At 41.3% G+C, this 15,260-nt stretch overlaps 2 protein-coding genes across 2 annotated transcripts in view; both read left to right on the top strand.

Moving 5' to 3' along the window:
• Positions 1-3,762, top strand: part of LOC118336720 (plastin-1-like) — a 9,968-nt gene extending 6,206 nt beyond the window's left edge. The window contains exons 8-16 of the mRNA XM_035673399.1: positions 583-725; positions 804-899; positions 1,006-1,201; positions 1,431-1,509; positions 2,185-2,299; positions 2,386-2,519; positions 2,648-2,771; positions 2,849-2,985; positions 3,078-3,762. Coding sequence (XP_035529292.1) covers positions 583-725; positions 804-899; positions 1,006-1,201; positions 1,431-1,509; positions 2,185-2,299; positions 2,386-2,519; positions 2,648-2,771; positions 2,849-2,985; positions 3,078-3,216 — 1,163 coding nt within the window. The 3' untranslated portion in view covers positions 3,217-3,762. The remainder of the gene's footprint in view (positions 1-582; positions 726-803; positions 900-1,005; positions 1,202-1,430; positions 1,510-2,184; positions 2,300-2,385; positions 2,520-2,647; positions 2,772-2,848; positions 2,986-3,077) is intronic.
• A 1,300-nt stretch (positions 3,763-5,062) lies between these two features.
• Positions 5,063-15,260, top strand: part of atr (ATR serine/threonine kinase) — a 19,523-nt gene continuing 9,325 nt past the window's right edge. Inside the window, exons 1-26 of the mRNA XM_035674658.1 lie at positions 5,063-5,115; positions 5,241-5,332; positions 5,836-5,988; positions 6,115-7,028; positions 7,137-7,279; positions 7,913-8,089; positions 8,200-8,363; positions 8,637-8,789; positions 8,916-9,114; positions 9,210-9,466; positions 9,584-9,780; positions 9,969-10,069; positions 10,179-10,350; positions 10,595-10,750; positions 10,873-11,067; positions 11,545-11,640; positions 11,777-11,866; positions 12,303-12,398; positions 12,634-12,764; positions 13,086-13,229; positions 13,395-13,488; positions 13,595-13,720; positions 13,983-14,189; positions 14,568-14,681; positions 14,821-14,936; positions 15,033-15,153. Of these exons, the coding sequence (XP_035530551.1) occupies positions 5,063-5,115; positions 5,241-5,332; positions 5,836-5,988; positions 6,115-7,028; positions 7,137-7,279; positions 7,913-8,089; positions 8,200-8,363; positions 8,637-8,789; positions 8,916-9,114; positions 9,210-9,466; positions 9,584-9,780; positions 9,969-10,069; positions 10,179-10,350; positions 10,595-10,750; positions 10,873-11,067; positions 11,545-11,640; positions 11,777-11,866; positions 12,303-12,398; positions 12,634-12,764; positions 13,086-13,229; positions 13,395-13,488; positions 13,595-13,720; positions 13,983-14,189; positions 14,568-14,681; positions 14,821-14,936; positions 15,033-15,153 (4,461 nt within the window). The remainder of the gene's footprint in view (positions 5,116-5,240; positions 5,333-5,835; positions 5,989-6,114; positions 7,029-7,136; positions 7,280-7,912; positions 8,090-8,199; positions 8,364-8,636; positions 8,790-8,915; positions 9,115-9,209; positions 9,467-9,583; positions 9,781-9,968; positions 10,070-10,178; positions 10,351-10,594; positions 10,751-10,872; positions 11,068-11,544; positions 11,641-11,776; positions 11,867-12,302; positions 12,399-12,633; positions 12,765-13,085; positions 13,230-13,394; positions 13,489-13,594; positions 13,721-13,982; positions 14,190-14,567; positions 14,682-14,820; positions 14,937-15,032; positions 15,154-15,260) is intronic.

Below are 15,260 nucleotides of genomic sequence, written 5' to 3'. Positions count from 1 at the left end.
ACACACACACACACACAGATTACCTTTTGTTGAGACACTTTCAGGTGCAGGGATGCAAACTGATAATCAAACCCTCAGAGATCAGGGCATACAGTAGGTGTCGCTCAGCTGAATGTACAGTTTATGATTTACAGTTGGCCTATTCATATGAAACATTCAGTGATAGTAAAATAACTTTAAATCGAATTGCTTACAATCCATAGATTTATGACGAGTTGTTGCAACTTGTTGTTTTGCCTTACCATGGATACAATGGAACAAAATATGAGCAAACATAATAATGTGAATTTTATATATGGTGCATTTTATATAGGAAGCATTTAAATCCAAACCTCCGGGAGTATCCTTTTTCACACTATTGATGCTATTGGGCTTTTAATACTGCTGTTTAAGAAATATAACCAGTAACCACATTTCATTGTTTTCTATTTGTATATTCATAATTATATGTTACAGATCTGATCATGACAGGTGGTTAGTATTCCCTTTCTACACATGCAGAATGAAGACCAATTCAATAAACAGTGCCACTCAAAATTTGAACATTTGTTTTCACACATTAATTGATTTGTGTGTCTTTAGGTCTGATTGGCCTTCTGAGAGATGGAGAGGATCTGGACCATCTGATGTCTCTCTCCCCTGAGGAGCTGCTGCTCCGCTGGGTCAACCATCACCTACGCAACGCAGGAACACAGACCATCAGCAACTTCAGTGACGATATTAAGGTCCCCTTCAGAACACACACACATTCACACAATTAAACAAACACAAATGTAACCCCTTCTTGTACTGTACCACTGTAGGACTCGCGAGCCTACTTCTACCTGTTGGACCAGATTTCTCCCAAAGCAAAGGACGACTACACATTGAGTGTCAAAATTGACATGAGCGGCCTCAATGTGAGTCGGTTTGTTTTTGCTTTCAATTGTGTCAATTATACTGGGATGATTATATGTAAGTAGTGTCTGAACCATGCATGTGTGTCTGTTTCATGTGTATATGAAGGAGCATGATTTGAACCGAAGGGCTGAGCTGATGCTGAAACAGGCTGCCCGGATGGACTGCAGACAGTTTGTTTCTCCTCATGACGTCACATCTGGAAACAGCAAACTCAACTTAGCCTTCGTAGCCAACCTCTTCAACATGCATCCGGGTCTGGAGAAGGGTCAGAGCAACGGCATAGAGACTACGCACATAGAGGGTGAGACACATTCATAAAATGCACACACACACACACACACACACTGAAATATTGTGAATGTACAGGAAACTCATGTGATTCACACACAGATCATATCCTAATACAAAGTCCAAGAAAATTAATGTTTTATTGTGTGACAAGGTGTGGCAACCATAAATCAGCTGACAGGCTCTGTATAGGAACAGCTGGTAGAGAACCTGTTGTTCATCATGCCTTCATGTCATTTCAGCTGAGTCTAGAGAAGAGAAAACATTTCGAAACTGGATGAACTCTCTGGGCGTCTCTCCACATGTCAACCACATGTACCGGTATGTCGTCAGTTCAATCAATGTGGTTATCAAGGAAGGACGGCTGGATGCTTTACATTACTACAGTTACTTATCTATACCTAAGCACTGCCCAATATAACCAGTAATGATAAGGGAGTAGGACATTTCCTATTAGGGCAATTTGGAAATCAGGCAAGCAACATCAGTGTCTTTTTTTAATTCTCTACTAAACTTACTTTTACAAATTGGCTCTTATTTAGTTTTACACTAATCTTTAATTTCTATTTATTTTAGTTTAGTTTTAATGTACATTACATATGTTTTCCGTGCTCTTGTGGGCATATTCATTGTTTTAGTTTTCTTATGCACTTTCTACACTGTGCTGTATAAATAATGGTTATTATTACTAAAATGTCACTGGTATTTTGTTGATGAACACAGAGTAGGGTGCCTCACTCACATTTATTCATAGCTTCTCATATCAGCCTCACATCTACAATTTGCCATCAATTCACCTAAAATAATGGGTGTTTTTTTTCTCTGCACTACTTTGTCACTTCACTGTACCAACATTTGAGACTTGAGAACTGCAATCTTAAAAAAATACTGAGGCCATCAGTCCAGGTCTGGTGGGGAAATATTGGATCCTATAAAGATATATATACGGTATATATATTTCTTTCTTTCACTTTCTCTCTGTTTTGTCTTCTACAGTGACCTGTGTGATGGTTTGGTGATCCTGCAGCTTTATGAGAAGCTTAATGTGCCTGTAAACTGGAAGAAAGTCAACAACCCGCCATATCCTTTCCTGGGGGGCAATATGAAGAAGGTGTGATCACTCAGTAAAGAAATATAAAGCTGGTGAGAACAAAGAAAAACATTAAAATGAATGTAACATTGTTTTTGTTCTCCTAGCTGGAGAACTGTAACTACGCTGTGGAGCTGGGCAGGGATATCGCTCACTTCTCTCTGGTTGGCATCGGAGGAGAAAACTTGAACATTGGGAGTCCAATGCACACCCTGGCGCTGGTCTGGCAGCTGATGAGGAGGTACATGCACCATACAAGACTTTAGGACTCATCACTTGCTGTAGTTTATTGTTTGGGAAAGACAAATGACCATTTTCATCATCAGTTTCTAGCGGTTTCAGTTGTCTATCCTGCTTCTTATCCTTCAGGTACACAGTGCAGGTTTTGTCAGATCTGGGTGATGGAGAGAAGGTTGTAGATCAGATTATCCTCAACTGGGTCAACACCACCTTGAGCAAGAAACGAAAGGACTCACAGATCAGCAGCTTCAAGGTGCGTGTGCATGAGTGCATGGTGTATTTGAGTAAACACAAGGTTGTATTTGACACTGTTTTACCTGTTTTCTGCAGGACAAACTGATCAGCACCAGCCTGCCAGTGATTGATCTGATTGACGCCATCGCTCCCGGTGCCGTCAAGTGGGACATGGTGAAGAGAGTAGAGAAAAAAGGAAGGCTGAATGAAGCTGATAAACTCAACAACGCCAAGTAAAAGACACAATCTCAGCTGTTTTTTTTTCCCTTCCTGCATCTTTGTATTTCTCACTAGATCACTAACTGTCTTCCTGCTCCTCTCCCAGGTATGCAGTCTCACTGGCTCGTAAGATCGGAGCTCGGGTATATGCACTGCCGGATGATTTGGTGGAAGTGAATCCCAAAATGGTGCTGACGCTGTTTGCCTGCCTCATGGGCTACAGTTTGAAAAAGACCACCCGCTGAAACAGACACGAACAAACCACCTGGAAACCAAACAGCAATATACATTTTGTTTCAATGCGCTTTTCATCTTTCTTTTCTTTTTCATCTTTTTCTCATCATTGTAATTTCTTTTCTTTGACCTTTAACCTTGCTGTGATCACAACATCATTCTTTTCATGAAAACATGAAATCATTTATCATCAACAAAGTCACTGCATTTGTTTATCTGTGATTTCATAGAACAAGCTCCTAATTGTTTTGTTTTTTGCTATTTTATATTTAATATGGCATTACATCTATTTTGTTCTTTTGCTCTATGACCAGAAAAAGGTGATACAGCATGATAAAAAAAAAATGTCTTTATGTCTGTAAATGTTGTGCGTTAAACATTGCTATTTAATTATTAAAAAAGAATCTATGAAATGTAGTGAACAGCCTTGTATGTGTGTAGTGTCTCTAGATTTACATTATTTCTGAACCTCCAGATGTTTAAACCAGGTAGATTTGAACTTATATTAGTCCATAAGTATATAAAAATATAACTGAAGCTATGTGTGCTATTGATTTAGTGAATAAACTGTAAAAATCGGGCATTCATAAAAGAACCTTGAAACGATTAATTAACAACACTCTTATTTAACAGTATTTGTCAGGCAATTAGGCCACAATTTCCTACTCAAGTAGAAATACTTTTACTTTAACAATATTTTAATTTAGTATGTGCATGAGATATTGCTTACCTTGTTTGAAACTCATCTGCCTGTTTATGCATTTTAACTGGACTACTCTCTTGTAGCGTGAAAGTTGTATTGTATTCATTGTTGTAACAATGTTCTTACTTTGTCTTCTTGGCCAAGCCTCTCGTGCAAATTAGATTTTAATCTAAATGAGACTTGGTTAAATAAAGGTGAAAAACAACATGTTCATTTAGAAATATTGATCTGCGTTCTAGGTCAGTAAAAAGGTACATAGCACTGAATGTGATCCTGATCCCCTATTTTGTTTCAAAAAGCTCTAAAGTGAAAAAAAGTGGAAGAAAAGGGAAATTATGTTTTGCATAAAAACTAGTTTTTCTCTTCTTAGATTGAGTCAGTATATGCAAAGTGATAATACACAAAAGCAAACTTTCACCTTAAAATACCATAATATGTAAAGTAATCTATTTTTACATCTGCTTGGATGAAGGAAACATATTTTTTTCCTTGTGGGTTGAACATAAAAGGAAGACAAAGGGTGATATTGGGAACAAACAGCTATTTTTAGGCTTTAGCTTTTAGTGACTGCAGATTCAGATTATTAATACAAAATCTAATTAACAAATAAATTATGATGTATTTTCATAGGTTAAGCAGGAGGCTTGGCTACAAACAGTAACCCTAATGCTTACACATGAATGCATCAGTCATTTTTAATCCATATATTATTATTTTGTCCAATATTATTCTAAAATGGACCATTCTGCATAGTGTGTACTTTTAGTTTTGATATGACTTTTTTATTTTTACTAAAAAATATAGTAAAACATAAGTGATTTTAACTTGTTATGTAGTATTTGTACACTGTCGTATTATACTTTTACTTAAGTAAAATGTCTGTATGTGATACTTTAATTATTCCTTTCAGTAAATATCCAGTTCTCCGCCAGGGGAAGCAGTTTGCAGTTCGACTTTATATATAGCTGTAATGACCCTCGGTGGCTGCCATACAACAACAAAAACGTCATTTTGGAGCGAAAGTTTTTTTTTGAAAGACTTGACAGGATGGACCGAGCATGTAGAAGTCCTCTGGTTAAAAACTGACCTGACAAATCCTTGATATTAGGTCTTAAAGTAGTATCTTGAAATAGCGACATTGAGCCGCAGTAACAATGGAAGGACTGGAGATGTCTGCGATGATACCGGCTCTTCAGGAGCTAGCGAGGTGAGGAAACCGGCTAAAGTTGGCTAAGCTAAGGGTGACTCTGAATTAAGTTGAACTTTATATGTGTAAACCATTTGCTGTGCCGTGTTGCCATAAATAACGTTTTAGGCTGTTGGTATTTGCAGTGCCAGCGCGGCTGAGTACGAGCAGGCGGTGCAGAAGCCTCGACAGATCCTGTGTCAGTTCATTGACCGGATACTGACGGATGTGGATGTCGGTAAGTCAGGACTCTCATGCACAGTACAGGAGGAGGACCCAATAACAGAAACACCTGCCAGTGCAGCACACCTATAACAGCTTTGATCAAAGATATAAAAGCTTAGTGTTAGTAGTTTTTAATGTCCCAATGAATCTGAAGAGTTAACCTGATGCACTTGCAGTCAAGCCTTTTGTATGGTAACTGACTGTGTTTATATGAGGAAAATAAAATTAGTCCGCAGCTCAGTTGTATGTTGTTGCCAGCGAAATGTCAAAAATAGTCTTAGCTGTTACATTTATTTAGCTGTTGTGTTGTATCTTGACCCCTAAGTTGTTTGTTGTTGCTGTTTTTCTTTTGGCTCTCCCCAAAGTTCAATGTAAGCGTCCATATTTGGCAATATAAGATCAGAAATCATCTTGAGGTTGTTCTATCTGTCCACAGAAATATGTTTTTCTTTCTTTTCTGACCCTTTAATGACTTTACAGGCAGTAAGCACTAAACTCTTGTCTGTGTTCTTCCAGTTGCTCTTGGGCTGAATAAGAAATCCAGTTCAGAGCCGGCCTGTGTGATGCTGCTGGACTTTGTGCAGCATATAATCAAATCCTCATCTCTGATGTTCGCCAACCCTGCCTGCCAGCCCGCCGAGTACCCGGACGCCACACAGAGCTCTACTGGTACGAGATGATTGTCAAAAATTCTACTCCTATCTGTGTAGTTTTGTGTTGCAGATAGGAGTAGAATTGATTTTGTTTTCTTTTCCCCTCCACTTCTAATGTGTCCTCTTTTCTCCCATGATTCAGACTTCAGTAAGTGGGTGGCAGTGCGTTTGCTTCGTGTGGCAGCCGCTCCAGACTGCGATGTCATCCACGGCCGGGTCTCTGCCGTTTTGTGCTCTTTGCTTCACACCCTGAGAGCCAGGGCACCGTTCATCTGCAGTCGCCTCACTCAGGACCTCATTTTTTTGGCCCAGGACCTCAGCTGCATCCTGTACGCTCATATCGCCACGCTGGCAGGACAGGGACACGTGTTGGGCATTCACACGCAGAGCCGATGGCCTTTAACACTCGAGTGCTTCAGCATCACCCCCGTTTGTGCCACCTCGTACCTCACCCCATCTCCCCTTATTCTCTCCTTGCCTGCTGCCCTGGAGTCGCTGTCTGCCGTGACGATCGGGGTCGTAACTGACGCCCTGAGGGGAGTCGTGTCCCGTCATGACGTCAGCGCGGCCTGGGAGACGGCTTGCTCCTTCCTGGCCAACGGCAACACCAGGCTGAGGAAGATCTCCATGGTGATGCTGAGGCGACTGGTGGAGCTGGGAGGTTTTCCTGAGACACAGGGCCATGAGTTCTTTACGGCCTACCTTCAGTTGCTGGAAACACACTCCTACACACACACAGCAATCACACACTTGAATGAGAAACCCCCCTATGAAGGGGAGCTGCTAAACCTGACCCGCTGTGTGTTTCAGTCGTCTGGTGTCTCTCCCTCGCACTTTGAGCCCATCTATCTCTCGCAGATGTTCGAGTGCGTCTGTACTCTTGGAGGAGCAGGCGTCAAGTTGGGGACAGAGGTTACTGAATCGCTCTGCCTGCTGTTCAGCTTCTTACTGTCTGTTGCCGTAGTGTATGAAAGCGCTGCATTGTTAAGAAGGCAGCGAGTCACAGAGATCTGCAGGACGCTGGCAAACACCGTTGGAACAGAAAACCAAGCTGAAGTACGAGTCTGTCCTTCATGTTTCTTTTTTTTCTTCCTGTTACAGCATTTGTCACATCTTTTCTCTCTCGCCGTCTTTACAATATCTGTGGCGCTTTGTGTTTTGCAGTGTGCGGAGGGATTTCTCCAAGCCGCACTGAAGGCCGAGACGGCTACGGTGGTGCAGAAGTCAGGAGATGGAGAGACTGCTGCCAAGAAATCCTGCAAATCGTCCACCATTTCAGTCATCAAAACAACAAAAAAATCATCAAAGTGAGTGATAAACATTCACAACTGTGTTCTGTCATAGAGTTGGACCAGTTGTCAGGTTTAGTGGTGTAAAAGATTCCACAGTGCATTGTATCATATCATACAGTGAAACACACCGCATTTACATATGGTTATTTGTTTAATTATTCTGTCACTTGTTTGAACCAGAACATCCTGCTGCATACACCTAAGATAAACGCTAAGAAATCTCTGTAATCAGTTCAGTTATATCAGACTTAACTTATCAGGTAATTTGTTACATACAAACATATAGCAAGTGGGAGAAGTCAAAGCAAGATAACACAACAAATCTTGCTCCTATATGGCGTCTAATTTTGTGGTTAGAAAGAGAGAGTTGAGTACTAGGCACATTTCCTACATTTAACTTATATGTGAACAAAGGATCATTTAAACGTTGTTTTTGTTTGTTTCTCTAACTGATCTCCAGTGAGGCTGATCTGTCCATTTTCCAATTTCTGTTTTATGCAATATTTCCTGACTGTCTCCTAGTTCCTGTTCCTGTGTTTTTAGATGTAGTATTTTTGTTTGTGACTCCTGAGAGTTTGAATTCATAAATCAATGCAGCAGATTTCCTGTGAAATCTTGATAAATGATTATGCGTCTCTGTGTCTTAAGTGAGGTGGACATGCGTGTTCTCAGTGAGGTCTGGGCTGTGGTGAACACTCGGCTGGAGGAGCTGCTGACCTTTTTGAACTCTGATGCTGACGAACCTGAAACCACACAGATTCTGTCTGCTCTGGAGGGTCTGGCCCTCATCCTCCACCTGGCAGCCCTCTGCTCCTCTCCCACCAGGTAATACAGTAACATTTTTTCCTTTTCCTTTTCTACACCCAGAAATACTACCTATTTAATATCACTTACTTATTCAAAACTCTTTCCTTCTCTGTCTCTTTTGTTGACAGTACTTCTCCACTTCTCTGGGTGCCCACTGAGACTCTGGGCAGGGCCCTGAAGAGCTGTCAGTCAGTGTTAGAAGGAGGTGCTCAACCCGTCTCAAACCAGAAATACTTCCAGTCTGCTATCCAGACTACAGTTGGAGTACTGGACTCTATCCTCTACCTGACAAGTAAGGATGCATACACTCACAAAAACACACAATATAAATGCTGTTACTATTTTTTTTTATAATTGTTTGCTTTATCATTTGATTACTATTTATTTATCACAATAACAGAATATTGTAACTTATTTTATACCATTATTGATTATGAAAAAGCTTTACTCTGAAGTATCAGGCAGAAATTAACCCCCTAAAAAAATTCTTTTATGTACAATATATTGATTAATATCTATTTTCATCACCGTGTGTCTGTGTCTGTGTCTGTGTGTCTGTGTTTAGTGAGCAGCCGCAGTGAGGACGGGCTCCAGCGGCGAGTGTGTGCTCTGCTGTCTCTTCCCTGGGTGTGTGAGAACAAGTCCGTCTCAGCCTATAAGAGTTCAGGATTCCCCTCCTGGCTTCCCGCCTTGGCTGATAGACTCAGCTTCTGTTACTGTGAGTATTTTCTCCCAGAGTCACGACTTCTAAGGTTACAGGTAGTGGGTCAGGGTGTAATTATTTTCAAAACAGTTTCACAATGATTTTACCCGGATTGACGCTGAACTGTGTGTGTCTTTCCAGCACCTGAGATCCAGGCAGATTGTGTGTCGCTGCTGGCCCTTTTGCGTCGTGGTGTGTGTGAGACGTGGCGGGTGTGTTTGTTTTCCAAAACGTTGCAGAATCCAGATGAGGTGGTGAGAGCTGCGGCAGTCAGGGCCTTCCCTCTTCTTCTTCACCACCTGGGAAAAGCGCACCACAACCTCATTGGCACTACTTTGCTGTACGCACATATATTTATGTACAAACGGAATGCGCACAACCGCACACTTTTGCAGTTTTTTATCATGCTAATGGTGTACATTTGACCATTTGTAGATCCAGGTTGGAGGACGGATCAGAGCAGGTTAAGACGGAGCTCGCCAGAATAGTCGGGCAGCTGAGCTGCATCCAATCAGAGCTCTCCAAGCTCAGTGAAACCCACACACAGTCCACTCGTCTTCCTGAAATCCTCTGCCATCAACTCAGCCTTGCAACAGAGCATGTTGGGAACAGTTTTCCATCCTTCAGGGCGAATGTTGTCAGACCCTTCCTGCCACTGCTCAGACGGCAAGCTCCAAGTAGTGTTAAACAAGGTATTTAGGGTTTTTTTGTTGTTGTTTATTTACATCAATATACAATAGTATGTATTAGTATGTATTATTTTTAAATGCCGTATTATTTCATCATACTTACTTATTTCACTTCCTTAGCTTTCCTAGAAGCTCTGCCTCACCTCTGCCAGCATGTGAACCTGGCTGGGGGAGACAGCGACTCTCTGGCAGTTCTCGGTGCTTTGATTGGTCTAATGGAAGACTCTGATCCGGTGGTCAGAATACGCTTCAGCCAATCAGTGCGTTTCCTGCTAACAGAGACCTCCAGAAACTCCGAGCAGGGCTCTCTGAGTGAGGTGAGCAATTTTAGTGATAAGGTGTAAAGTCTTTGCGTTACACTCTGTTTTGAACATTTAAAAGCCACCATTTTTATTACAAATGTATTATTGTAAGACAAAAAAAGCATAAAATATTTATGAATATTTCATTCAGGTGATTACTGAGCGATACGTGCTATTAATGCCAGTTTTATGTGCTATCCAAGCTCCTGGTTGCCCGTCTTAAAGAGGCATTCAACAACGCTAAACTCAACAGAGATGACGACCTGCGCAACACGCTCATCCTCACCACTGGAGAGATTGGCAGGTATAGATGATTATACACAAGAGCATAGACTAGAACCACTAGCTGTGTTGTGATCACTTAAAATACCTAGTTTGGGTTCAGTTTGTTCATTCCTCTTCTGTTCTGTCAGAGCGTCTCAGGGCAGTTTGGTGTCGTTCTCTCTGCTGCGGCTGCTCCACTGTCTGCTGTCCAAGTCGTCCCCGGTGTCTGTAGCTGCTTACGCTCAGATCAGAGCCCTGGCCACTGCCAAAGGTCTTAAACTTCAGACCCTCTTCAGTCAGTACAAGAACCCTATTTGCCAGGTATAAACTATAAATACATCTTCAATAAACTCATTTGATCATTTTACTAATTTTGTTTTTCTAATTTTATATTTTCTAAGATTCATGGGGAATGTATACTGATTTAGGTTTTCATCAATATAGCTGCATTAGTTTTGTGCATTGTGGTAAATGTGTCTCCTGAATTGCATTGAGATTAATTTGCAACTAGTTTTTACAATTCAGAGATGTATGCTTCAATAAGCTCTTTCTTCTATGTGTTTAGTTCCTGGTGGAGTCGCTGCATTCACGTCATGCGTCAGCCTTGCGGAGCACTCCGGATCAGGGCAGCGAATCAGCCAATCAGAGAGAGCTGGCCCTGGACATCCTGGCTCAGATCGCACATGCTTTTGATTTCCCAGACCTCCACCGCTTCCTCACTGTATGTCATACACATAACTACACAAAAGCACCTGCAGACACAAAAGTACACACTATGTTGAATGTCATAGTACATTGAGACTGTACTGTGTATAAATACATGTCTGTTTCTTGTATATGTAGAGGACCCTCCAGGTGCTCCTGCCCTACCTGGCAGCCAAGGCGAGCTCCACTGGCTCTGCCCTTATCCGTACCTTGGCCAATGAGCTGAAGGCAAACAGAAGAGAGATCCTGATCAACAATTTCAAATACATCTTCAGCCATCTGGTCTGTTCCTGCACAAAGGAGGAGCTAGAGAGGGCTTTCCACTACCTGCAGGTATTAATATGTAATCGTCTACACATTCAAGCTTTAACAAAGACAACAGTGCAATTAGTGGTGCATTGTGAACATGTTTAAACTTGTAGTTGTAGTGGTTTATTTAAATTAAGTGTCATTTGCATTGTCAACAGAATCCACCCTTCTCAACTCCAGCAAATGGGGAGCATCTCCTAGCACTGTGCTTCACCATAATCCCAAATAACATACTACATAAATATAAAATAAAAACAGATATCATCATTAAAGGTCACCCAAATTAATTTAATAACTTATACTTATATAATAATTTATATCCAAATACTGGGGCAGAGCAGAAATTAATATTAAGCTTGGGCAGTTGGTCAAAAAGAGAATTAATCAAATACAGTCGAGTCGATAAAAGCGCCGGAGCTGACAAGGCTGATAAATGAAGCAATTCTCCTGTAATGGTTTAGATTAGCTGATTTATTATTTGTTTTCCTAATGTCCTCCCAGAGTGAGACAGAGATTGAGCTGGGCTCTCTTCTAAGGCAAGACTTCCAGGGTCTTCACAATGAACTGCTGCTGCGCCTGGGAGAACACTACCAACAGGTCAACACACACACAAAAACTGTTCCCTCACAAAACTCTTTTTCAGTATATATTGTTTTTGGCTTGTTTTAGTACATTCATGTCAGTAATTGATGCAGTTGTATTGTTAACATCTGTGTTTCACATTTCTATGCAGGTGTTCAATGGTCTGGCCATCCTGGCATCCTTTGCATCCAATGATGACCCGTACCAGGGTCCTCGAGACATCACCACCCCAGAACGCATGGTGCGTGTCAGAGTTAAATACTGTGTTACGGCTTCATCTTGTGCTTTGACTAAATAGACAGTTTTGGGGTTTTTTGTGTGTGTTATATTTTGTGCTCATCAGACATTCTGTAAAATTATAGAAAATAGAATTACAACAGAGTCAAACCGCTGTGCATCTATAATGCTTCGCATTATTGTAAGTACTTATTTACTTTTAAACAAAAAAATAATTTTTAGAGATCTTTTTGGTAATTTGGACATTACATTTTGTAAAGACAAAACCTTTAGATTAATTGATAATGAAACTTGTAGCCTCATGCAAGCAACTGAAAAACCTTTTCAACAAATATTATAATTAATACATAATTAATAATCAATAAATCAACTTTCCCTCTCTTTTTTAACACAAACGTGTATTTTTCCTTACTTGTCTTTCTTTGGTCGTTGTGTGACAGGCGGACTACCTGCAGCCAAAGCTGCTGGGAATACTTGCCTTCTTCAACATGCAGCTGCTCAGCTCCAGCGCAGGAGAGAAGGATCGCAAGAAGCTGGTGTGTGAGCCACTGCTGAGAACTGATTTAATAACTGATATTTGAGAATGTATTGTTTTAGTAAGAGGATTCACAGAGCTTCTGTTTAAAGTCAATGTTGTTTACAGCAAGAAAAAGCCAAATCCTTTTTACATGATTGATTTTTGTATCCGATTTGGAAAGTGTTGTTTGTCCACTACAATTCCACTTAGCTTGCATAGTGTTAAAAGAAAGTGTCCTCTTGGTTTCTGTGCAGGCATTGACAAGTGTAATGGCTCTAATGAGACTGATGGGCTCCAAACACATCAGCTCTGTCAGAGTGAAAATGATGACGACTCTCCGCACGGGCCTCCGATACAGAGAGGACTTCCCTCTGCTCTGCTGCCAGTCAGTACACACACTCACACTTTAGGATCACAAGGAAACCGCATGTCAGTCGCATATTGCTTTTGTAATTGTCAAAAATGACATTCAACATGTTTCTTTAAAAATGTTTGTTATGAATGCATATAGCCACATATAAATGTCTTTAACCCATCTTAATTACACCACAGACTGACAGAAAATACCATTTCTAACTGTTTGTTTACATTCTTGATAAAATAATTCAGCTATCTTTGTCTACTAATTTATGACACAATCCTTTGTGATTAGCTCAAACCCCAGCGTCTGATTCTGTGTATTTACTCCATTTTCCTGTGTGTATAGGACGTGGGAGTGTTTTGTGAGGAGCGTGGAGACGACACACTTGGGCCCTCTACTGAGTCATGTTATTGTCGCACTCCTTCCCCTGATCCCACTGCAGCCCAAAGAAACCGCTGCTATTATCCGCTTCCTGATACTGGACAACAGGTAACACAATGACATATTTAGAAATGACCAAAGTGAGCCCGCGCAGGAAGTTACACATCAAAAGCCGGTGAAGTGCAAAACAAAACAAATTTTAATTGATCTAGAAATCAGCATTTAATTTCAGACTTGTGGTAGCATTGATCCTATTCCATCGATCTCCCACAGGGAAGAAGTCAACGACTACCTCCATGAGATTTACTTTCTACCGGACCACCCTGAGCTGAAAGACATCCACACTGTTCTGCAGAACTACAAGAAGGTCAGTACGGATAAGGGGACGATCGTAATGATGAAGTAAATGAAGGATGCAGATGGTGACGAAGGTTGTTGTTGGTGTTTGTGGTAATGTCTGATTCCCCCCTCAGCTGACAGCCAGCAGCAGTGATTTGGTCGCAGCACTGCAGCTTTCCATGAGGGCCGTTCAACATGAAAACGTTGACGTCAGGATCCATGCACTGACTAGCCTCAGGGACATGATGCACAGCAAGCAGGTACACAGATTGTTAGACAACCACCCCTGAAAGGACAAGCGTCTTCTTTGCAAATTAAAATAGATTTTTTTAATGGAAATTAATAGTAAACTAATTTACTCCACTTACAGTTATTCAACCCTAGAACTTTCTCAGTACTTCCACAATTTACTACAGCAGCTCCACTGCTACAGTCAGTTGTCAAGTGCCTTTTGCAATGGCTGACATGTCTGAAACTTATCACAATGTCCTATAAATATTCCTTTTATGTTGTGGATTCCAGGAGTGGCTGCTGCGGCAGGTGTGTGCGAGTGAGGCGGTGGAGCCGGTCATCTCCAGCCTGGTGTCAGTGCTGCTAAAGGGCTGCCAGGACTCGTCCCCGGAGGCCAGGCTCCTCTGTGGGGAGTGTCTGGGGGAACTGGGGGCCGTGGATCCTGGACGTCTGGACCTGTCGCACACACACACCCATGGGGACCGCAACACCTTTGTGGTAAGTTAGACAAGACCAAAGCAGTGCCTGTATAAGACACACAGTATGCATTTAGGGCACTAAACTGATACATTCAGTTTTAGGTATTTCTTAACATTTTTATACTTCCCTTAAGGACTTACTGAAATAAATTACACACAAAATCACTACACATTGTAATAATTTTACTAAAATTATTTTGATTATATAAACTTACTTGACTTCTTATTTCCATGGACACAACTATTTCAAATGAAACTAGAATGTATTTGAGGATATTGCACAAACATACAAATCATCAAAGAAGATGAGCTCACTGTTCAACATACCGTAAGTCTCTATGCAGAGACATGCATATATTGTTTGACTGAGGATAACAGTAAATTTTTCTGTTAACAGAGTGGGGTTGATGATCCCAACTTTGCCTACGACCTGCTGACCGAACTGACCAGAACGTTTCTGGCGTATGCCGATGACGTGAGAGCACAGGACTCCGCTGCTTATGCAATACAGGTACGCACACGTGCTACACTCACACTTGTGCAAGCGCTCACTTTGCACATCCAACAGCTTTAATTTGTGCCTTTCTGTCTCTCTTTGTCTGCTTATGTCTCGTCTGTCATATGTGTTTGTGTTTGTGCTGTCACTGTAGGAGCTGCTATCCATCTTTGAGTGTCGCGAGGGTCGAACCGACTCACCAGGGCGCCGTCTGTGGAGGAGATTCCCAGAGCAGATTCAAGAAATACTGGAACCACACCTCAACAGCAGGTACTCAAGTTTACACACACATAGACTTACAGCACATGTAACCCTGTCTTGTATTTGTATAGTTATTTTTTTCTTCTTTGTCCTCTCTGTCTTCAGATATAAGAGCAGTCAAAAGGAGGTTAACTGGTCTAAACTGAAGAAGCCAGTGTACTTGAGTAAGAGAGGCAGCAAATTCTCTGATTGGTCAGCCACCTGGGCCGGATACCTTATCAGCAAGGTTAGCATACATATCTATTGGGTCATCTTCCAATTTGTCAAATTCTTAGCAGATTCCTTTTTTATTACAAATAACACGCGTATAACTAAACAGCAAAACAATAAATA

This window comes from Morone saxatilis, unplaced genomic scaffold (genome assembly GCF_004916995.1).
Source record: "Morone saxatilis isolate NCDOM2014 unplaced genomic scaffold, NCSU_SB_2.0 Contig3, whole genome shotgun sequence".
In the NCBI taxonomy this organism is placed as follows: domain Eukaryota; kingdom Metazoa; phylum Chordata; class Actinopteri; family Moronidae; genus Morone; species Morone saxatilis.
Note: the sequence above shows the minus strand (reverse complement) of the source record. Positions and strands in the feature narration are given on the sequence as shown.